Below are 24,228 nucleotides of genomic sequence, written 5' to 3'. Positions count from 1 at the left end.
TCTTTGCTTTTGGTTCTGGAAAATTTCCTTAACTTCATTTTTCATTGCTCTACATGATATTTAACTTTTTGCAGTCATAATCTTAATTTCTAAGAACTTTAAAAAATCTTTATTGAAACTTCTTCTTAACATCTTGCTCTTGCCTTTTGTATTTAATGCTTTCTAAAACCTTCTAAATGTTTCTTCCAAGGTTAGTTTTTCTTGTTGATATTGGTCATCCTCATTCCTGTCCTTTTGTCTGCTCATAAGCCTAGTGATCCTTGGGTGTCATTCCCCAAAACCATGGAGAAGGATGGCTGGCCTAGCGTTGTTCTGCTCGGCATATGGAAACTTGGATGGATGGATGGATGGATGGATGGATGGATGGATGGATGGTTGGATGGACGGATGGATGGAGCATCCGGACCACATGTATCAGTCGGCAAGATTTCCTTTAGGGAAATAGGGTGGAGCTTCTCCACATGCCAGAATGAAGAGGCTTGATTCTGGGGAGCTGTAAGAACCAGTTTGGCTTGGGTACCAATAAGGGTGTCAAACCAACTTGCTGGGACCAACGCTAGAAGTAAGAGCTGGTATGACTCTTGTGGTGAGTGCATTTGCATGATAGACTTGGGTGGAAACAGGGCTTCAAAATCCACGCTGAAGTTTTGCTTTCCCAGGACAATTCATTCTATTTTTTGAAGGAGAATCATAACATTTTTACCTGGGGAAATGCCAGCTACCTGTGCTTGTGTGCTGTGGGCAGGAGACAGGCCATCTGACTGTCACGGGTGTGTCCTGTTAAGATCTGCCCAGCCCAGGGCTTCTTTTTTTTTTTTTTGAGACAAGTCTCACTCTGTTGTCCAGGCTGGAGTGCAGTGGTGCGATCTCGGCTCACTGCAACCTCCGCCTCCCAGGTTCAAGCAATTCTCTGCCTCAGCCTCTTGAGTGACTGGGATTACAGGCGCCCACCACCATGCCTGGCTAATTTTTTTGTATTTTTAGTAGAGACGGGGTTTCACCATCTTGATCAGACTGGTTTTAAACTCCTGACCATGTGATCCTCCCGTCTTGGCCTCCCAAAGTGCTGGGATTACAGGCGTGAGCCACCACGCCTGGCCCCGTCCAGGGCTACTTAGGTAAACCAGCTGCCACCTGTTTCTTTGCCCTCTTAAAGAATATTTCAGGCTGCTGCTTCTCTATGTGCCATATCCACCTATAATTCCAGTCTTACCCACTTTGCATCTTGCAGAAATGGGTTGAAACTTTTTTCTTAATTTTATGTATTTCATTGACTGTGTTAAGAGTTTCAGCTATAGACCCAGACTGCCTCAGTTCAAATTCTGATTCTGCCACTTCTAACAATGTGATTATGGGCAAATTACTTAGCCTTTCTGAGCCTCCATTTTCTCTTCTATACAATGGGGCCGGGAGTAGCTCTGACCTCATAGATTCATTTTGAGGACTGAATTACTTAATATAAATAAAGCTCTTAGAAGTGCCTAGCACAGAGTAAGGGCTTGGTACATTTTATTCTTTGGTAGTGTTATTTTATCATTACTACAACACTTACTTCCATTTTTTCATTTCACAGAGGTCTTTAGAGGGACAGGCGAGAAATATGTTTGCCCAGCCTGCTATCTTGAACTGGAAATGATAGATTAAATATGTTGCATTTCTGCTACACTGCAGTAGTGTCAGTTAAACTGAGGACCCAGGCCCGCCTCTGCCACCTTCTGGCAGTGTGACCCTGAGCAAGCTCTTAGATATTGGACTGGCTTCCTCATCTCTAAAATGGGATTGGAAATGGCAGCCGCACAGGGTGATAACAGGAATTAAGTGAGATAACTTGTTAAAACCCATTGAGTTCCATTCTTACCCTCACATCTCCAATGCCTTGGTTCTCGCCCTAAAAAAAATTACTGACATACCAAGGGGGGCTCATGGGCTGTCTGACTGACTGTTTTTCCTTTTGCACATTTAAGATCTCTTCTGATGCTGCTGAATCCTTCTTTATAACTTTCTTACTTTTAGTTTTTAAGATATATTTTCTTCTCTTTATGATTTTACAAATTTGAGAAGCCTGAAAATAAATGAATTTAATTCTAAACTTCTCCCTAGATAAAAACTAGGCATGTATCATATTTTACAGAATTACTTACAAAGATTAAAGAGGCAACTTCCCAAAAACAATGATCCAAAAGCCAAAAAGTCTTTTGAAAATCTTACTTCTTGCTACTGGAAGAGCTAGTCTTTCATTTCCTGACAAAAATGTCACTTTGTTTATTTTTTTTAACCAAATGGATTAAACACAGTAACAACAATATCCAACTGGTAGTATTCAATAGAAATATATGATAGGTTGATAGAAGCGTAAATCAAATAATTGAATTCTGGCTAATACCATAGCAGACAATTAAAGTGAGTGATCTTGTCAAAATGCATCTTAAATTGAGTGCTCCCTTATTACAGACTGGCTACTCAGGTAAGTTTTTCTCCTAACATCTTCCTATATATTCCTATATATGTATGTTTTCTTTGATTTTTTTTATTGCATATTAAGTCTATTTGAAGATATTTGATTGGCACCCTATTTTAAATTTGTTTCCTTCTTTTTTTCTTTTCTTTCTTTTTTTTTTTTTTTTTTTTTTTTTTTTTTTTTTTTTTGAGTCAGGGTCTTGCTCTGTCGCCCAGGCTGGAGTATGGTGGCATGATCATGGCTCACTACAACTTTTGCCTCCCAGTTCCTGGGCTCAAGCAATCCTCCTGCCTCAGCCTCCTGAGTAGTTGGGACCACAGGCATGCACCACCACACCTGGCTAATAATTTTGTATTTTTTATAGAGATGGGGTTTTGCCATGTTGCCCAGGCTGGTCTCTAACCCCTGAGCTCAAGCCATCCGCTGTCTTGGCCTCCCAAAGTGCTGGGATTACAGGCGACAGCCACTGTGCCAGGCCCTACATTTGTTTCTTAACGTGGTTCATTTTAATGCCTACTACGTTGTTTAAAAATCATGAACTTGGAGAAATAAAAATACACTATAAAACTTAGGTTGCTTTAAAATTGGAAAAGTTATTTTCAGTCTGTCCCAAACACTACTGGAGTTTAAAGATTTTAAGTTGGCGCTGTATTGAAATAGGCTATTCCATCATAGAAACTGGCCCTGTCTAGGAAATGGGCGTAGTGAATCCTGGGGATGCATGTGTGCTGTTTAAAAGGCACCACAGTCTGCAAACAGTTTTGCAAGTCAGATCTCATTGAGAAGAGGGAAGTGGGTAGATTTATGAGCTTCAGATACATGCTGCCCACCTCACATGAAGTACATGTCAGTGTGTTTCTTTTTAAAATCATGCATCTCTGAAAAATGTGTAATGGGCTATAGTGTCAGAGAGAAACATCTTTATCCCAGCTTGGACAGAAGAGCACGAGGCAGTTTGTCTACTGCAAGCCTGGGATCAGCTCTGAGGTCCACTTACTGCCAGGCCTCTCTGGCCGAAGTTAAAATGGCTTGTTACCAGAAGGAGTGCCTGCAATCAAGAGCCATGTCAGAAGTGAGAAGATAGCCTGTCAATCAGAGGACAAGACCGTGTGGTTGAAAGCTGGTAAAAAATTGAAAGCTAAAAAAATCCAAACTGAAAGAGCTGGAATAGCCCCAGAGTTGAGGAGGCCATCCTGAGTGTGGGAGTGGAAAGTGTAGATGGTTCAGGGGCTGGCTCTGGACTGACGCTCGTCATTGGGTGTTTCTGTGGGAGCCTCACTCTTTTGGGCTGGAGACAGCCCCATAACCCAGAAACAAGAAGGCCACAGCTTCCCAGCCCTTTAGGCTGACCCTCTTCTAAGAAGTGGATTTTGGAACCCAGACCAAAGCCCAGACTAGAAGAATGTTGTTATGGTAGCTATAGGATTGCTGATCTGTGTCAAGTGAGGTGTATACTTTTCTGAAAATTTTAAATACTGTGCAGATAAAACACAAGACCATGATATAAGGTGGTTATGTGACTTCCTGCAGGATATATCATATAGCTGATTTTGTTTTCCTTTACTCATTGCCTACCAAGAAACTCAGATTTAAAGTGGCTGCTCGGTTATTCCAACTCTATTGGATTGCGGCCTGCATATTCTCTCTTAACTTTCTTTAGGTCTTGATCATCTAAACTGTTCTCTGATCAGATTTTTCTTTAGTTGGCATTTTCTACCTGGTGAATTCTTGTATGCTGCCTGAAATCTTTAGTGAAATGAGGCAAAATATTAAAGTCGTACCATTCTAGATCACTTGCTGAGGTGTGTTACAATTTCAGTCATATGAGAAACAGTCACATAGGTGAGCGTTATTAAAGCAATGTGTGCAGACAGACTTGTGTGACAGAATAAGAGGATGTTGAGAAGTCTTGTGTTGAATGAATTTGACCACAGCAGTTTTCCTTCCCCTCAAATGTCAGAACTTTTCAGAGAAACACAGGCACTACTCTTTCTCCTGGTATGATTTGGAAAAGCCAGATATCTCTAGTCTCTTAGGCCTCAGAGAGAACTATTTTACCATTCAGGTTGTAAACTTTTCTCACCTGCCAGTATATGTGTGTTTTAAATATTTTTCTCTCTCATCATTTTTTAAAAATTCCTTTTAAGTTGACCAGGTTTAAGGACATTTGTGTGCTGCTATTTTTTCAAGCCCCAATGTGCAGTGATTTTTTAAGTATGTTTTAATATTTCAGTATTTGTATTTGTATTCCTCCTGTGAAAACATGTGGTTATTAATCGAGTTTTTGTATCATCATTCCTTGTGTTTTTTAGTTATCTCAGACATGCAGCTTTCCTATCTTGGCGCCCAGCTCCATCGAACCCCATTGTAAAGCGCTTGCACGTAAATGCTGTCTATAGTTATACCCTCAAAAATAAGAGGCTTGTCTCCTGAGGACAGCTCCGTATTACGGGCAGAGTATAATCCTGAACATTGTTTTTCTTTGCTCTCAAATGGCTGGGGACAGTGAGTCAGGAGTGAGAACTCCCTTTGTTTCATGTCGTGTGCATGGCAGGGGAAGAATGTCGCAGGGCAGAAAATGAAGAAAGACATAAAAGGATCTCAGCTCAAGGAGGTCAGATCCATCAGAGGCTTAGCGTTGCCTTCAAAGATGCCTGGGACAGGTGGCAGTTCAAGACAATCACAGTAGCGGCGTCCGCTGGAGCCGAGATAAGGGATTGCCGTGGAAGCCTGCTATCTGCTGCCCGTTTGCTTTGATGTAACTCTGCTAGCAAGACTTGGGGGAGCAGACGACTGCCTTCCTCCGTGGTCTGCTGCTGTTGTTCAGCCTTTTAAGGTCTCATTACAGTGCTCCTTGAGGATTAATCCTCTTTAAGGTTTACATGAGATGGTTTTGTCCAAGGGCCCAGCCAGGGACCTTGGCGCCACCTGTACAAGGCACCACGGCAGCCTATTTTTCCCCTTTCCTCTCCAAGTTGTTGATACTTAAAAATACTTGTTGGAGTGAAGACTGTAAGCATGCGGCACCCTTTCCTGGCTGTTGTTGTGTTTTTGCTTTTGTGCGAACAATACCATTAGCACTAAATTGTCAGCTTCCACTTCCTCACTCTTTTCTCTGTCAACTCTGTCCCTTTTTCAAAAGAAAATCTGCCGTAGCTTGGCTCTAGAAGGGATTGTTGAGTTCTTTTGACCCATTGCCTTTATAAAATATCTATCAGCATAACTTGCAACTACTTGGAACACTTCATGTTAAAAATATATTCTTTGAGCGAGCAAACCAAACTGCTAGATTTTCTTAGACTTGCTATTTTAAATACCATCATTTAGGAAAAGACAAGTGGCAGATTTTATTTCTGACTTGTTACACACACACAACAACAACAATGGCAACATCAACAACTAAAGCAAAAACCATCTCTTGAGCCTCAGAAATAAACTTTGTCCCGACACTTTGAATTTTTAGTTGAACAAACCTTTTCACTGTCATTTAAAATCCCTCAAGGGGCACTTGAAGGCAAGCAAGTCGGGAACTTTGAGACCAGCATTTGAATTTGGTTCCATGATACTATACTTGGCTTTCCATACTTGGCTGGGAACAGAGATGATTCTGAGAATTACTAATGGGATACAGAGGCTTTCCATCCCTCGGTCGGTGGTTCAGGGTAACTTTCTGTTGTCAGCGACCAAAAGGTAATTCACATCCAACTGACTGCCTTTGCTTAGCCTCTCTGGTGTTGGTTTGGTTCTCTAGGAAGAGGAGCACTGAGAATTAAAACGAGTACCAAAACTGGTACACAGTCCCACAGTAAGTGTCGTCCACATTTTCTGCAGGTCAGACTCTTTCCAAATTTGAAATAATCTTTAAAATAACAACAGAAGCAAGCTAAGCTGCTGCAGTCAATTTAGTGAGGGAAAAAGATATAGTCATATAGGCCACCTGACATTCTAGAGATAAGAATGTGTTTGGCTTTTAAACTTCTGCAAGGGATTGTTTTGTTGTGTGTTTACATTGATTGACAGTCAGTTATCAAAAGGAAAATCACCTTTTGAGATGGTCTATTTTAAGGATAACTCCTCTCCACCCATGAGTGAGTAAATAATGGAAGGCAAGACAAGACAGTGAGGAGAGGCAGCTGCCATGGGAGAGTTGAACAAAGCGGAATGATGACTTGGTGGGCATCAGGCACCCTGCCTCTGAAGGTGACTCTTTACTGTAGTAACAGAACCAACCTTGCGGATCTTGGTGTGACCATGTAGCATCTTGGCTTCGTGCCAGACTCCTGAGTCAGAATTTCTGAGAACTGGATCTTAGATTCTGTGTTTTTAACAAGTTTTTAAACAATAAAGTGTGAGAACCACTGCTTTTAAAGGTCAGATGTCAGTCTCAATTTCTTCAAGTTCCCAGTTGGTAAGCACTTACATTTTCCATCTTAAAAAGATCCTGTGCATTTGCACGGCTGGTTGTGGCACATCAGACCATTCTTTGAATTACACTTTACTTTTTGTAATTACTTAAAAATGAAATTGAATATTTATGATGACATCAATTTAGTACTTTTAGTACAATTTAGTACAATTTAGTATCCCCAATAAGTAAAGAAGATTGAATACCAGTTATTTCATGCTATGGAGAATTTTTATTTATTTCTCAGGGGTTGTGCCTAAACTGAATTAACAGCAAGAACTAAGGATAATTTGTATAATTATGTTTTTGTATCTCTGAATTTCCTTTTAGGAAATAGAAATATATACACCCTTGCCTGCATTTTAATGCATATGTATTTTGGTGTGTACAGTCAACAAAAATATAGACTTTACTAAATATGAAACTGCTGTCATTTGCTAGAAAAACCACAAAGTTTATGAATTAGTTTTCTATCATTACTCTTTGGTCAAGACCCTGCATGTGTTTTAAAGGAAGGTTTTATTGCTGAGATTAGCAGATTCAGGATGTGGAAATGTTGGTTGAGTGTAATTCTCTCTCCAGAAATGTGAAAATAGAGTTATTAATTACTCGTGAAAAAAGTGTTGGCCTGGTCTGTCCAATTGTCCCATCAAGGTGGAAGATGTTAATTTAAAGGATGAGTAACACATACTTCAGACATACACATTTAAAATAAATGTCAATAATGGACTTGCCAGTTGATTTTACTTGATATGAATGCTAATGTTTTGTTAGCACTTGTGATAACCACAAGAAAACAGTAGAGGTGTAGAATGTAATAAAAAGTTTGAGGTAGTACAAGTTTTGTAATTAATATCCAAATTTATCCTTTTGGACATTTTGATTGTAAGGTCTAAAAACACCCTTGCGTGTTCTAGTAAAAATATTACACCTTCAAGAATTTTTCACCCTGTTCAGGCTCTAGGAAAATCTGATTATCAAAAAGTTCGGTGTCTTTCCTGATTCAGCATTTGGTACAGAGGGGGTTACTATAGCTGGTTTTCCTTATTCAGTTTTAATAGGTGATTATCTTTTAGAATATACTTGACTTACGCATGCTTTTAGTAAAGAAAAGATAGGTGCTGGTGACTTGGTTTCTTGGAGGAAAATCAGATGTGATTTTGGAATTAGAAAGGACAGGATTCTAGTCTCAGCCCTTCGCTGGCTGACTTGTCTTGTGTAAGTCACTTAACCCCTCAGCTTCCTTCGTGACACCAAGTACCTGCTTCAGATGCTTGTGTAAGGGTCGAGCATCTGGATCCAGACATTGACATCCTATGTGCACTTGGTCATGAGAGTCCGTATTGGTATGAAACTCTTCTCTCTCTTAAGTGATTGAAGTTTGAATACCTGAGGCACAGAACAATCTTGTTTTCTGTTCCAGCAGTTATCACTTCTGGCCAATTTGTGATTATACATACAGACCTCATGGTTCTTCTCTAATAAAAATCATAGAAAATCTGATTTTATGTGATCAGGAGGTGAGGCTTTTATAACTGGAAAAGCTGTGTAAAAGCCAGGACTTTTCCTATAAAATATATATAATATATAACATATATATATATGTGTGTGTGTGTGTGTATATATATATAAGCATGCTATCTGATTTCCTGGTCTGGCTTATTTTTATCAAGTAGCGTTTTTCATTTTAATATTCCTCTAGGGTCTCTAATTCATTTGTCTTCATGTCATAGACATTGGGAGGTAACATGGTAGCATGTTCTCTGTTTTAAAGATACAGGTGCAGAAGCATGGGAGGTACTGGCCCTCAAGCCAAGGGGAGAGGGGATCGGCTGCCATCTCTGCTGCCAGTCTCAGAAAACCTTCCACCTGTGGCTACTTGGTACCTTTTAATTTTATGATCTGGGGCTTATTAATTACCAACACTGAACTTAAGATAACCAGAGTTGCTGTGCTGAGGAACAGAGAAGCACACACTAGTTTCTGTTACTGCTCTCTGATTTTATTCTGATTGTCATTTTAAAACAATAGCAGCTGGTATTCAATGGGTGCCTACTGCTTAGGTGGGTGCACTGCTGATGGAGGAAGAGAAAATGGGGACGTGAGGATCCTGCAGTTCTAAGAAGAGCAAACATGCAAACTGGAAGCTGTCGCTCCCCAGCTTGGGTCACACATCCAGATTCTTAAGGGACATCAGATGGAAGGAAAAGTAGGCAAAGACCAGTGTGGAAGAGAGGGCAGGAGCTTGGGAATTCTACATGGAGATAATGTTGTCAGGCATATATTTAAGCAGGTGGCAATTAACATTTGTTGACTAAAATAACATACATTGGTATTTCATTTCTGTTATTTGCTATTTTGGGGGCGGGCACAATAGCTACCGCTTACCTTCACTGAACCAAACTTTTGCCCATTTGCCTTCTAGACCAGCATTTATCAAAGTGTGGTCCCAGGACACGCAGCATCTGCATCCCCAGGGAACTTATTAGAAATGGTACTTCTTGTGCGCCTCCTCTGTCTTACTGAATCAGAAACTCTCGGGCTGAGACCCAGCAATCTGTGTTAACGAGCTCTTTAGGCAAAGCTGATGCAGCTAAAGTTTGAGACCATTGTGTTAAGGAGTATTAGGTAGAACAATTTGGGTCTGTCATTAAAAGGGGGACACTGAGGCAGGTGGGGAGCTGTGATCCAAGTTGAAGAGGGAAGGAGAGTCATCTGTCTGGTTTCTTCTGACCTTTACTCATTGGCAAATTAAAACCCAAAGTAGCTGATGGCACAGGAATTTAGATGCAGCAGCCAGTGAACATAATATCTCTTTTTGGTGGTAGTTTGTTTAAGTCACTCTCTTATTAAGCTGTAACTTTCTCAGCCTGTTATTTTATTATTATTATTATTATTATTATTATTATTATTATTTTATTTTTTTTTTTATTGAGACGGAATCTCACTGTCACCCAGGCTGGAGTGCAATGGCATGATCTCGGCTGACTGCAACCTCCGCCTCCTGGGTTCAAGTAATTCTTTTGCCTCAGCCTCCCGAGTAGCTGGGATTACAAGTGTGCACCACCACGCCCAGCTAATTTTTGTATTTTTAGTAGAGACGGGGTTTCACCATGGTGGCCAGGTTGGTCTCGAACTCCTGACCTCGTGATCCGTCTGCCTCCGCCTCCCAAAGTGCTGGAATTACAGGCGTGAGCCACCCCGCCGGCCTGAGCCTGTTATTTTATATCCCGTGAACATGTGCCTATTTATCACTCAGTTTTGCAGGCTGCAATCCAAGAATAATAACAGCAGTTCTGTAGGAGAAAATGGTAATTGTTGGTCCCCAAATAATGGATTCATGGAAACTTAAGAAAGTAGAAAAAAAGTTAAGCTTTGCAAGATTAAATCAGAACAGCAGATCTAGAGCCATGTTCATGCACCAATTCCAACTTAAGTAAGAGGCAGTAGCCATTCAGAGTATATGTCTAATTTCAGCTTCTTCCTTATATTCCTTGAAATGCTGTTTTGGCCCCTTAATTTAAAGAAATGAAAAGAGCCAAGCACTTTATTCCCCTCTACAAGACATCAAGGAGAGGGGGTAATAAACAGTACCTTGCCGATGTATTTTAATAAATACTGGTTTACTGCATCCCACAACGAAAAGCAAATACATGCAATTACTTGCAAATTTCTTCAGTGTTTGTACTTATAAATCTCTGCCTAAACCTTCCCAGCTGGGAGTTCAGTTAGTCTTTCTGCTGTGGAACCAGGGCTTTGTTCTCCTGTTCAGCCTCGGCACAAGCTGGAATAATTCAGAAACGTATTAGAGAGATTGCTGCTCCCAAAAGGCATAAGGAAATAACCTTCACTCCCGGCCTTAGGGAAATCAGCCCAATCAGAGTTCGGGCAGATTTCTCGATTAAACAAAGAACTAACTGTGCACAAATTGCACCTTAACAATTTGTAAGGTGTCCACCTTAGAAATGTCTTGCAGATGGAAAGCTGATATTTTTTAATCAGGGCAGTGGGGCTGCTAAAGTCAAAATGTCGCCAGCATTTTCCTACCACTCCACACAATTAGCATACCCCTCCAAATTAAATTTAAAGTTGCATCCATAAGCAGCCCTCAGCCTCGAGACCCATGGCACTGGGTTGTCAAATACAGATGGAAACCACTCCCTCTGTAAATGCGAGGGTCCAGGGCATGTGTGCGTGTGTCTGTGAGTTTGTGTGGATGACTCAATTCATCTGGAACACATCCCCGGGAGCTTTGTGCTGTCAAGTTTTATTTCAGCAAACTTCACATTGGGAACCAAAAAGGGGGTAGAAAGTTATTGCACTTAATGTTGTTGCAACTTTCCATGCTCCTAGTCAAATTATTCAGAAATCAAAGTCAGGCCCCTTTGTCGCTGTGGAATGTTGTTTAGAATGGACCTTTTAGGAGGGATTTAGTAGATTTCTGCTGATTGCTAAGAGATGCTCCTGCCAAACCGTCACCCTTATGGCATTTTTAGAAAAGTGACTGTATTTTTCTATAGGAAATCTGGGGATATTTTAAGTTGTGTCAGTTCTCTATCTGTTCTGCTTGAGGTACTTTTGCTCTTTAATGCAGGGAAGGGACCCAGCTGATATAACTAGCAGGTACTCCCAAGCCTTACTGCCCCGAGGGTAAGAACCTCCCGAACCCCAGCACTTACTTTAGGAAGAGAGTGTACATAATGGTCGGTCTTGGTCACATCATTCTGGCCTGAATTTGACAGCTTTACATTCTTAGTGTAGCAGGACAATTAAGGGTGCTGGCAAGGATGGTTTGGGATGGTTAAGAGCGAAAAGAAACTATAGCCCCCTGGGCCCCCAGAAACTCTGTGATTCCCCATGTGAATCAAAAACCAGTCTAAGAAAAACACTGAAAATTCCTTTCCCCACATGTTCTTTTTGGTTTTCTTGCTTTGCTTACATGGAAATGTAGACATAGGACATATTCATTGACAAGATCCTTTTTTCTAATAGAAGTCGGAATGAAAGAATACAGCGTGGGAGTCAGAGGCCTCGGCTACCCTTGTTGGTGTTCTGTGTCCTGTCCCTCCTTCCCTTGGCTGAGCCTTGTCACTTGTAGGTGAGGGAAGCTCCTACCAGCCCTGCCTGCCTCCTATAGCCCTGCCTGCCCCAAGGCCATGAGAGGCTTATATGAGAGAGTGGTTGAAGGAGCCTTGCTGAACTGTGAAAGGGTCACACAAATGGTGTTCTTCTTCCCTTCGGAGTTTTGGGTTTCAGGATGCTGAGTTTGTCGTTTCTATTTCAAAACAGCGATCTGGTGGGTTTTGACCCATAGCTATCCTATGTACATTAGGAACTCTTAAACAGTGGTGGCAGCCTGTCATTCTGTGCTTACTGTGTCAAATGAGCAAGTGAAGCTGGTGAGAACTTAAACTTGGAAATCAGAAGACCACTGGGCCCCCTGGGTGCAGCTGAAGTGGTGTAGTGTCAAGATTCAGGGGTCTCTAGCTGGTGTGCGTTAGACTTGGTGTGATTCGAAGGCCCGTTTTGAGTCATGACCCTGCCACTTTCTAGCTCTTCATTTTCTCTAAACTTTATGTCCGTCACCTGAAAATTGAGAATAAGTGTATTGTCTTCTCAGACCTGCTGTGAAGAATTCAATGAGAAAGGAAATAAAAACTGCATAGTCCAGAGTCAGGACTCTGAACTCAACCCTGCCATCAATGGAAACTATTTGGGACCTAACATACACATTAAGAAACTAAAAAATAATGGAAAGGTGAAAAAGCCCTTGATTATATTTCATTAAGATGATTAAGCTTTAAATGGGACTAGAATATTTGCAAATCTGAGGTTGGTATTTTGAGCCTCCATTAAAAAAAAAGTCCCTGTATGAAAGGCAAATTCATCTTATCTTTTCCTCTGTTACGTGTTTGACAGGGCCTTCAGACAGCTCTGGCCCATCAAGAATATTCTGATAACTGCACTTGCAGTGTTAGATAATGAACTTTACCATCAGAGTGGACATTTAATTAACTATGGTGTCGTCCTTCCATGGAGACAGTGGCAGCTACTCAAGGGCCAGCATCTCCCTGACCACGGAATCTGCAGTGGTATGTGGGGCGGGAAAGCCCCGAGCTGGGTTTGGGTTTTTTTTCAAAATGGCATTTAAATGTACACCAGATCGACATTTATCATTTTAATCTAAACTCTACCGTAAATGAACATGTGTGGCCTCTGAGATCATACACTTTGCTAGAAGGAGGTTCATGTGACCTGGCAGCTCCTGCCTGAAACATCATTTGTTCCATTCCCCAGCAAAAGCAGGCATCTAACAAGTCAAAACTATTTTCAGTAACGAGTCCTGGTCTCTTTTAAAGCTGGAGTTCCCAATGTCTTTTCTTCTGCACCCATTTCATTGACTCAGAATCGCACCCATCAGAGAGAAAAGCTTCCCCATTAGGAATGCTCAGTTGTTGGTCATTTTTCTTAAAACTAAGTCATGGCAATGAGTGTTTAAGTGACTTGTCATTCTCAAAACTGTTCCTAAAAGGCATCTGGTCCTTGGTACTGCAACATGTAAAACTACCTGTCAGACAGGTGACAGCCTTATAAATAGAGGACTGGAGCCATATAAGGGTGCACCTAGGTGGTGCTAATGAAAACATTGCTCAGAAAGGCATCCATGAACCCAGAGCCCTGGCCTTTTTGCTGGTATCATTTCCTTCTCTTTCCCCTGCTGCTTGCTTTTCTTCTCTCTCTTCCCTCCGTCCTTCTGACCAATCTATTGAGTGAAATCTCAGCATCGCATATTCCTTGGCAGAGTAATTTTTGAATGCCAACACCAAAAATTAGAATTAGTTTAAAGAACTGGGACTTCCACAAAATAGGGAATTCTGGTGTAAGTTGAACATTTACCTATAACTTAAAGTGTGCACCAGCATGTTGTAGCCTTGGGCCTGTCCCTGGAGGAAAGACATTGTTTAGTTCACAAATGATATCTGTGTATGGCTGAACATTGGTAAAGGGAGAACGTAGATAGCTTTGCAGACTTCTGAGAATTGCCCTAAGTAGCTGAGAGGGAAGGAACTTGAAAAGGACACCCTTGGTCTTATGAGACCACGGACTTAACCTCTTACTAAATTATGAGCATGTTAGAAGTGGTGGAACTTTAGCTGTCTGTGTTTATGGATTCTATTAGTGTTTTGATGTATTTTGTGTTAATATTCCTGAAAACATACAGCAAGATGACCTCTGTAACTGAGGCGAACCTAATATGATTTGGAGAATGCTTTGGCCAAGTCCTGTAACTGATGCTGTGCTCTCCCGCATCAGAGGTGATCTGTCTGGCAAGTTTTAAGTTGTTCATATAATAAAAACAAATGGATAGATTTTATGAATGCGTTGAAAACAGATCCCCATATATTTAGAAAGGGGATGGAAAGCTTTAATTCTTTTATTTTATTTTTTTCTTTTTGCAGATCTAAAACTTGGACCTGATCCTCTAGGTATTAATGAAGCTTTTCAGTTTATTCACCCAGATTCAAAGGGCCAGAATTTCTTAGGATAAGTGTTGTTTATGGGTTGAGCATCCTGCTTCTCCCCTCTATTTCCTGGGTGAATTTTACCCAGCACCCACATTTCATCGCATGAATTAAACCACATCAGCTCGTGTGCTGCTGTTCAAACTCCAAAGGTTTTTAACTGAGCGCTTAAATAGGGGAGCTGTACCTGAAGGCGGGTCCCATGAAACTGCTCTTCTCCGCGTTTGAATTTGAATTTTTCATACATGTGACATGTTTGGGACCTGGTAGCTTCTGTCAAGACAGGTCTTGCAGAAATGTATGCCTCTTGAAAAGGGTTTGTTGGTATTTCCACGCTGTTGCTTGGAAAGGGTTTCTGTGCCGGTCTTGGTGCTGCCCAGGCTGCTCTGTGAGCTCATGATGCCCTCCCTGTTCATTTGAGGTACTTTCTTCCTTAGGACTTTTGAGGGAAAACCCAAGACAGCCCACAACAATCTCTATTTTGGTCTTATTTTTAATATAGCCGTGGGTAGTATGACAGTTGTTAGCACTTGCCACCAACCCCAAATTATATAATGTGCCATGAAAATAAAAATCTCTATGCCAACTCCTTCCCACTCTCAGAGGGGATAAGAAATCACGGAGAGCATAAAACTGACTCTGCATACCTGTGACCACCTTAAAATAACCTCACTCTCAAAAGAAATTTTGTTTCTCTTTCCCAAGCAACTAACTGCCCCGCTGTGTCCCTGCTGTGTGCAGGTTTGGCCCTTTGGGAGGCAAAAACGCTTACTTGTAGGGAACTGGGTGTAGGACCTTGGTGTTACGGGGAACTTAATAGCAGCCCAGGGGCCTGACAGAGTTAATGTAGCATCCACGTCACCTGAACTATCAGGAGCTTGGTGGAAGAGATGAATTACACTGGCTTCCATTCAGAGAAATGAAAATCTAGGGTAATTTGAAGTTTCCCAAAATGTAGGAAAATGGGCTGGGCACGGTGGCTCACACCTGTAATACCAACATTTTGGGAGGCCGAGGTGGGCGGGTCACTTGAGGTCAGGAGTTCGAGACCAGCCTAGCCAACATGGCGAAACCCTGTCTCTACTCAAAATACAAAAACTAGCCGAACATGGTGGCGAGGCGCCTGTAGTCCCAGCTACTCGGGAGGCTGAGGCAGGAGAGTGGCTTGAACCTGGGACGTGGAAGTTGCAGTGAACCGAGATCGTGCCATTGCGCTCCAGCTTGGGAGACAGAGCGAGACTCCATCTCAAAAAAAAAAAAAAAGCAGGAAAATTATTTGGGGCCAACACAGGAAAAGGTTTTATATTTTTGTCTCCTACCCCCTTTTTCCCCTTTCTCTCTTCTTATTTCTTCATTATTGCAAATGCTTTGTTATTTTTAAAAGTATGCCTTTCCCGGCCTGGTGCGGTGGCTCAAGCCTGTAATCTCAACATTTTGGGAGGCTGAGGCAGGCGGATTGCCTGAGGTCAGGAGTTTGAGACCATCCTGGCTAACATGGTGAAACCCCTCTCTACTAAAAATACAAAAATTAGCCGAGCATGGTGGTACATGCCTGTAGTCCCAGTTACTCAGGAGGCTGAGGCAGGAGAATCACTTGAACCTGGGAGACGGAGGTTGCAGTGAGCTGAGATCGTGCCACTGCACTCCAGCCTGGGTGACACAGCAAGATTCCGTCTCAGTAAAAAAACAAAACAAAAAACTCTCTCCCTGACCTACACACACATACACGCCTACAGCAGTAGATTTCTGGAAGGGTTAATACAGGTGTGTTCTGGCAAGGGACCACGTGACCTTAGGGTTCTTGGGACTTCATAGCACAGTGCGGATGTGTCACTTAGCAGTGACTGAAAGACACGTTTCTTTTTCCTAAGCCTCTTTACCCTAATAACCAATTGAATCCTTCACACACACCTGCTATTAAGAAAGCACTTCCATATTTTTTTTTTCCCCAAGCCAAACTGTACCTAGCTTTATTAAAGATACTTTCCGTAAGCAATCACAGTATTTCAGGCAGGACATGGGCAGACAGTTGTTAACAGTATACAACAACTTTCAAACTCCCTTCTTTGGACTACCAATAATCAGAAAGCCACGATAAAAGCCAATAAGTCTTCATCTGATGCTCTGAACAGGGGAAGTTTAGAGTTGACATTTTGCACTTAGCATGTTGTTTTAACAACTTTTCACAAGCTGACCCTGACTTTCAGGAAGTGGAATGAAAATGGCAGAATTTATCTGAAGATCCACAATCTAGAAACGGAACCTCTGCTCTTTGAGGGGTGCCGTGTCAGTGCCATCACTGGAAAGTCCAGATTGTGTGACATACTGGTAACCAGTGGCTGGGGATCATGTCCCAACAGATGTCTGGCTTTAAGGGAGTTAAGCCTATGCTGAAAGGTGGAAAGGGAGAAGAGGACATAAAAACAATTTGTTTTTCCCTCCCACAAGGTTTTTATGCCAAGGTGGACGTGTGTGTCGAGGTCAGGGAATCCCTTCTCCTGGGAGCCCAGAGGAAGTCTCTCCGAACTAGAAGGGAAAGGGAAAGGTGTTGTCCCCACCTCTGTGCAGCTTCAGAGACATTCTATTAGGGACATATGTCCTGTCCTCCAAAAACAATGAAGAGTTCTGTGTGCTAACAACATAGCTTAAAAAAAAATAAAACAAAATTCTGCATTTTTATAAAACTTGATAAAAAACGGTATTTCAAACTGTACAGTCGTCAGAAGTACACAGTTAACAAAAATGCAGACACTTCATTTGGCATCTCCAGCACCTTCAGCTTTCTGGGCCTGGTCTTTATTGGCAACTCCATTTTCTGTAGGGTTATTCCCCTCCTTACGAGCATCAGCTTTTCCCTTTTTCCCTTTGGGTACCTTCTCAGGGGCCTTTTTAGGCTTGGGCTCTGGCTTTGGAGGAGCAGGTTTAGCAGACAACCTCACGGATCTTCTCTGTGGTTCTTCCTTCACCTTGGCTTTATCTCCTTTAGCATCCCCTTCAGCCTTTCTCTTGGGCATGGTGGCAGCAACAGTGGCGGGTCATAGGCGCTGGGCATAGGATGCGGTGGCGTGCAGGTTTTGGTCGGTCCGGGGGTCGTTCTCGCCTCTTCTTCTTCACACTGCTCCACACTTCTGTATTTCTTACTCACCAGAGATGCAGACATCATATGGTCATCCCTGGCATTCCTTGGGCTTTATTTATTTATTTTTGAGACAGCGTCTCACTCTGTCGCCCAGGCTGGAGTGCAGTGGTATGATCTCGACTCACTGCAGCCTCCACCTTTCAGGTTCAAGCAATTCTCCTTCCTCAGCCTCCTGAGTGAGTAGCTGGGATTACAGGCTCCTGCCACCACGCTCGGCTAATTTTTGTATTTTTAGTAGAGATGGGGTTTCACTATGTTGGCCAGGCTGGTCTTGAACTCCTGACCTCAGGTGATCCGCCTGCCTCAGCCTTTCAAAGTGCTGGGATTACAAATGTGAGCCACTGCACCTGGCCCTATTTATTATTATTATTTTTAACTGAATGTCTCTTCTCTCTTGGCCAGGCTGGGATGCATGATCTCATGTGGGCACAGTCTCCTGGTGCCCAGATATGCACCTCTACAGTGATGGTAGCAGTACCTTCTTCATAGGGAGAACACGTTTCTAGCCCATAGATTCTTCTGACATTCAGTAAATGTCAGGCATCCTTATAGTTATTAGTTGAAAGAATGTTGGTTGGGATTAGAAGTATAGTTAATTAAAAAAATTTAATGTTAATTATTATGGGTACATAATAGGTATATATATTTATGAAGTACAAGTGATGTTTTGCTACAGGCGTACAATATGTAATAATCACATCAGGGTAATTGAGGTATCCATCTCAAGTATTTGTCATTTCTTTGTGTTAAGAACATTCTGATTCCATCCTTTTCGTTATTTAAAATATATAATAAGTTATTGTTCACTTTAATCACCCTGTTTTGCTATCAAATACTAGATCTTATTCATTCTATCTAACTGTGTTTTTGCTCCCATAACCACAGAACTGTATTCTGTGGTCAAATAACCAAATAAAGCTAAGTAGGTCACCGAACAGTTGAGCCCAAATCTTGTTCCTCGACAACTGAAGATACTTGGCTGGCTTCCTGCTTATAATAACAGTGGGTACAGTCTTCTGGGGCCCAGATATGCACAGTGGGGCATAATGCATTTGCAGAAAAAGGGTTGGTTTCCAGAAAGAGTCCATGATATTATCATAGACGGCAGATGAAATTCCTGTCACGCAGTGAATAGTGGCGTAAAATCTCCCCTGTCATTGTTTGTGGGAGTCTTCAGCATCCGGCACATTTTTTTGTCCTTCACAAGCTCTGTGTCTGTCTTTATTGGTTCCATTTTCTTTTGTTCCTTTTCTCGGGCTCCTGTTTCCTGGATGTCCAGGGCTTTACACCCTGGAGCTAAGTGCTAGGGTGGCCACTTTCTGGATCTTGCTTTAACGTTCCCCATACGGGTGCACCGCCCACAATGGGTCATCTAGTGTTTTTCAGCTTACCCGCAATGCTCATGATCATGTCACAGACTGTGCAAAGTTAAGCCATCCCACCTGGTCTCTGTGCTCCTTTTCCTGGACTAAAGAGAGCGAGCGGAGGAAAGAGCAGAGCTGGGTGAGCTAGCTGGTAGAAAAGGTGCTTAGCTTCAGGGAAGCGTAGGTGCTCTAGAACTTTATTTCTTGTTGCTGTGTCTCATGCACCTGATATTAGCTATTCGAAACATTTTCTACCTTCCTCAGGACTGCTCTCCTGCCTTTGGCCCATCGCCTCCATTCTATTCCTGGTGTCCTGTTCATGTCTGGACTATGCTAATGGCCTTCAGACTTTCTGTTCTCCAGTCTGTCCTTCACGCTGCTGCCTTGTTAATCTTCTTGAAATGCTCCCAAGATTACCTTCCTGCTCAGACCATAGCTCCTCATCGACAACACCATCCAGACGTCTTGATAGGACCCCTTGAGCTACCCTGCAACTTGGCACCTATGAGAACTCTCTCACACTGCTGAACTTGCCTCACCTGAGCAGATCTTGTGCTGTGGTTCGCTGGTACCCACATCTGGTCCCAGCACTCTGCATGTATGCCTTGCCCCTTGTTTTCGGCCTCAGTCCAGTCTCACTCCTGGCAGGAGACTTTCTGGCAAAACAGTGTGGATAACGGTTGATAGACTATGCAAGTTGTTATTTACTTATTATTTATTTCAGCCAACCCTGTAGTAAGTCCTTAGTAATCTTTAATACTGCTTTTCCTACTATGGTGATAATTATAGAAGACTGAGACTTGCAGAAGATGAATAACCTTCCAGAGTTTGCGTCTCTAGTGGTAGAGTTGAGATTCAAATCTGAGTTTGACTGGTTTCCAAAGCTCACGCTGTTCTGGACTTGTGTCGTTCCCAAGCCACCACAGGCTCATTTGCCACCCACCAGACCTGGGAGCCATTTTGCACTGGGTATCTACTGTCCTCGGGGCAAACAATCACTGAATAAGTTGATGTTGCTTTTCAGGAACCCATTTACTAAAAGAAACAAAATGTGTCAGTTCCATTATTTATTCATTTAATTGCAAATCCCTCCTTTTCTCTCTGTCATTTAAAGTTAGTATATGCTCTACCTTAATTAAAAATAATATTTTGGAAACAGCTTAAAAACAGTTTAAGATAATTGCAACACTGTGGCATTCACAAAACCAAGTGTTGGCTTCCCGTGTTTTGTAGATGCTGTGCAGGGTATGTGTTTTTGACCTCTGTTCTGAATTACCTGGTTTATTATGGCTTTCTCTTCACACCATGTCTTGTCCTTTCTTGGACTTAACATGGTTTTAAAGTAGGTAATTTTGTGGAAATAACGAATGCCCACTTCCCTCGCCTGTGCTGCTGACACTGCCACTTGAATGCCTAGCATGATGCACACACATAATAGATATCCAACCAATCGGTAGCTGTTGAAGTTTGAGTGAATGAATGAATGAAGGAAAATATGAATGAATGGAGATGCACCTTTATTTGGGTATCCTATGCTGGATTTTTAGAAAAGTTGGTTATGAAAGGAATTTTTAAAGTTGAATTCTACTATAAAACTGAAAATTAATTTATTCGTATGGAGATAGTAACAGTAAACTTTGGAAACACTTGAAGAAAGGAATAAGACAGAGGTTGGTTCCTCTGTCTTTTTGTTACATAGACTTTTTTGTGAGATTCTTCCACTTACTACCCCATTTTTCCTTGGCAATATCTGTGGCTGCCTTCAGGCATCAGTCATGATTCTTGCTGTTATAATAAAACAAAGCCTTATATAAGAAAGATATGCATATTCCTGACATTTAATTCCTCTCACAGAAAAATAATGCTTGATTTTATATATATATGTATATATGTATCCAAAAGAGGTATAGCCAGCATCTTGTAGCAAAGTAATCTGTAACTTACTGTTTTCTTGGTCAGTGTTCCTTCCTGTCAGGCAAAGTTAAAATCTTTTGCAAGTGGAAAAGCCGATGTTCATAACTACTGCTGATTGTACCCATTTTAGAGCAGGCTGTTTCCCTCCGCCAGGAAGATGTCCAATTCCAGGGTATGGAATTTGTCTGTCTTTGTCAGTAGGCATCTCTTCATCTGATTTGTTGATTCTTCATTGTTCTGAAACCTCTTGTCCCAGAGGTTAGCTTCAGTTCCAGGAGACAAGGTTTTCCGAATAAAGTCCGCTTCTGCCCTGCTGTGTTTCATTCGTTATTTTCACTGTCAGCTCCGAATGCTCACCTGGAAAATGCCAGTGCCCCGCTGGTTTTTCTGTAGTCCTCTCACTTTCTAATTGTGTGGCTTCAAGTACAGGACATTACGCTTTCATTCATTACAGTTTCTAGGCCACTTTCCTCCCAGGGCTTTCTGGTGCGTATCAGCCAAAACATCAGCAATATCTTATTACAGCCCATGGGGTTTGTGTGGTCCTTAAATTTCCTGAGGTGCCAGACTTCCAGGAATTCTACTTTCCAAAACATGGGGTTGCTTCTCAGTGAAAGCAAAGTCTGTCTTGATCCAGCTCTTGGCTGCCCTGTAGTGACTGTGATGAACCGCAGATTTGTTCATGGATGCTGGCAGTTAACTTGGTTTTGTAGGAGGAGTTGGATTAAATAAAGGCAAGGTGCCTTTATTTAGCTGGGGAAACAAAAGATTGTAGGGGGCCATGGTTAATTGTCTACCGATACTTAAAGAGCTATCGCATAGAAAAGCAATTACTCTTAATGTAGGTGGCGTCAGAGTGCAGTGCTAAGACGAATTGATAGGCTGGGCAAAAGTTAGAGGGAGGCCAGTGTGGCGGGGTGGGGGGGGGGGACAGGATTTCTTGTGCACAGAGCAATGTGAAAGGAGGGTGATGGCTTCAGACTTCCAGTTCTCAGAGACAGGGTGGGGGTGGGTGTTTCAGTTTAGGCTGGATGACTGCTGGTGGAGGGTGGAATGGGGACGTCATGCAAAGGATTCTTGCAAGGGATGGTTGCAATAGATAAGTAGATCATTTTAAAGATGGCTTCCAGCTCTGAAATCCCACAGTTTTATTATGCTAAGGTAAAGCATTTTAGGGCAGTTTCACTCTTTCCCTTTCCCTTTCTTTTTCTTTCTGTAATTGTGGAATCTAATTGTGTGTGCAGTTCATGCTAAAGAAGTCTTAATCATGTATTATTTCCTATCCTCTTACTTTGAAACGGTCAGACTTCTAGTTTAGTTGTGTTTGGACACTGTAGAGGGAGGCAGGGTGTCTGTGTACAGTTGTGCTGGCTGTTTACTGCACAAAGGACTGAAATAAGGGGCTAAACTGGAACACATACTCTGCTCACCAGGCTACCCAGAGGAAGAGTCTATCTTTCCAGTTTGCAGAAAGACACCGTCAGCTCACCAAGCTGAGTGCGGGAGGGGCTGGGTCTCCCCAGAAGAGGCATAGTTTTCTAATCTGTTAGATTAGATGATTCTAGTCTAATCTGAAGATGCTGGTCATGACTCTAGAGGGAGGCATAACATATCATTTTTAGTTTATCAGGATTGACAAAGTTAAGTCTAGACACATCTGTGAATTCCTTGGTGGGCTGTACAAACACAGTGCTAACTATTGCTACTAACGGTGCGAAGTTCCATTAAGCATCCACATATTTCTGCCGACTCACCAAATATTCAGGTCCTTGGAAGCATCTGGAGGATTTGCTCAAGTTTTCACTTTTAATTTGGATATTTGGCATTGTGTGCACACAACTATGTGCATTCTCCTTCTAGCCCAGGAGATGCCTTTTGACTCTTCCATTCACCCTCAATCCTCAGGGGCAATCAATTTGGTTGAAAAGCAGTTGAGGATTTATGAATGTGAGGCACATAAAACCCCTGTGGGCTCCCAGACTTACATTAAACAAACTTGTGAGTGTGCCAGTGAAGAGGAAAAAGTTTAAATAATCCAGCACACCACTGGCAAGGTTGGTTATTTTTTAAAACAACAACAACAGTAAACAAAATGGAAACAAAACAGCTCGCATTGCTGATACCAGGTAGCAGTTCTTTGAGCAGGGGTGAAGAGATGCAAAGGTTGCTGTGCATTTGTGAAGTGTCCCCAGAGACAGATTTCTTAAGCCTCTCTCCACCCTCCAGCCTTGTCACTGTTCCTCCCTCCTCTGGAATGTGGAAGAAATACTCCCAACCCATCCATTCACAAAAACCCTGGAAGACAGCCACCTTCCCTCCACTTTTCTCATCTGCCAGCTCCTGCTCTGTTCTCTGGCCCCTCTGCATCCCCTGCCCTCAGTGCCATTCTCAGGCAGCAAGAGCAGAACTCTCGCTGTCCCCTGCCTTTGGTGTCAGCCCTGTGACTGTTGTTCTGCGACCTGTTTCCTACGCCCAAATACCGTCAGTCGCCTGAGTTTAATACACTGTGTGCTTCTGTGCGAGTTCATGAGTTGGTGCCGTTTCTTTTTAGCTACCCTGATGCTTCTGTGTTTCTGTGTTTTGTTTGTTTGTTTTCCCTTTGAGACAGGGTCACTGTGGCCCAGGCTGGAATGCAGTGGTGTGGTCTCCGCTCACGTAGCCCTGCCCTCCCGGGCTCAAGGGATCCTTCCACCTCAGCCTCCTGAGTAGCTGGGACTACAAACTTGCACTTTCACACCTGGATAATTTTGTTTGTTTGTTTGTTTGCAGCAGAGACGGAGTCTTGCTGTGTTGCCCAGGCTGGTCTCAAATTCCCAGGCTCAAGCAGTTCGCCGGCCTCGGCCTCCCAAAATGCTAGGATTACAGGCGTGAGCCACCACACCTGATACACTTTTGTGTTTCATTTCTCTGTTTGGAAATCTTCACAGTCTTTAATTACTACAAATCAGTAGTTCCCACATTTTTGGCAGTAAGACATGGAAAAACAATCTGCACTCCCCCCGACAAAAAAAAAACCCAAAATACTGTGGGGCAGATGCCCACATAGGGATACCAGATGTTTGTCCAAATATGGGCATGGCGGGGCTGGGATAAGTTGGGACACTGGAAAACAGCAAACAATTCCCAGAGCATTCTCTGCTGTCATTATCAGTTCATAACACAAAGGCTGTTTTCACACCACGAAGTAGGAAGAACAGATTATTGAGCACAGGACATTCTTTTAAAACGAGTAACTTTAGTGTATGAAATATTCATCACTTCAGTCCTTCTTGTTCTCATTTTGTGTCTATTTATTCGACATAATTATAGATTTCCAATCACTAGGTAGAGGCCGCTGCTGCAAATGATTCTAAAAGAAGGAGCTCTTCTGTCCAGCAGCAAAACAAATACAGAGCCCACCAGGGAGGCCCATCTTACCTGGGCAG

The 24,228-nt window shown here is 42.4% G+C and overlaps 2 protein-coding genes across 4 annotated transcripts in view; one reads left to right on the top strand and one right to left on the bottom strand.

Annotated features, from left to right (window-relative positions):
* GLI3 (GLI family zinc finger 3) overlaps positions 1 to 24,228 on the top strand; it is a 279,496-nt gene that overhangs the window by 110,597 nt on the left and 144,671 nt on the right. The gene's annotated exons all lie outside the window — the stretch shown is intronic.
* LOC126951438 (non-histone chromosomal protein HMG-17-like) lies at positions 16,803 to 17,469 on the bottom strand. The gene has a single exon (XM_050785518.1). It carries the CDS (start codon positions 17,398 to 17,400, stop codon positions 17,140 to 17,142), a length of 261 nt encoding a protein of 86 aa, XP_050641475.1. The 5' UTR covers positions 17,401 to 17,469; the 3' UTR covers positions 16,803 to 17,139.

This window comes from Macaca thibetana, chromosome 3 (assembly GCF_024542745.1).
Source record: "Macaca thibetana thibetana isolate TM-01 chromosome 3, ASM2454274v1, whole genome shotgun sequence".
In the NCBI taxonomy this organism is placed as follows: Eukaryota; Metazoa; Chordata; class Mammalia; order Primates; family Cercopithecidae; genus Macaca; species Macaca thibetana.
The sequence above is the reverse complement of the archived record's forward strand: the minus strand, read 5'-3'. Positions and strand labels throughout refer to the sequence as shown.

Bases quoted from the DNA above. Each gene is read 5' to 3' on its own strand.
- LOC126951438 (XM_050785518.1), bottom strand. From the start codon at position 17,400: ATGCCCAAGAGAAAGGCTGAAGGGGATGCTAAAGGAGATAAAGCCAAG.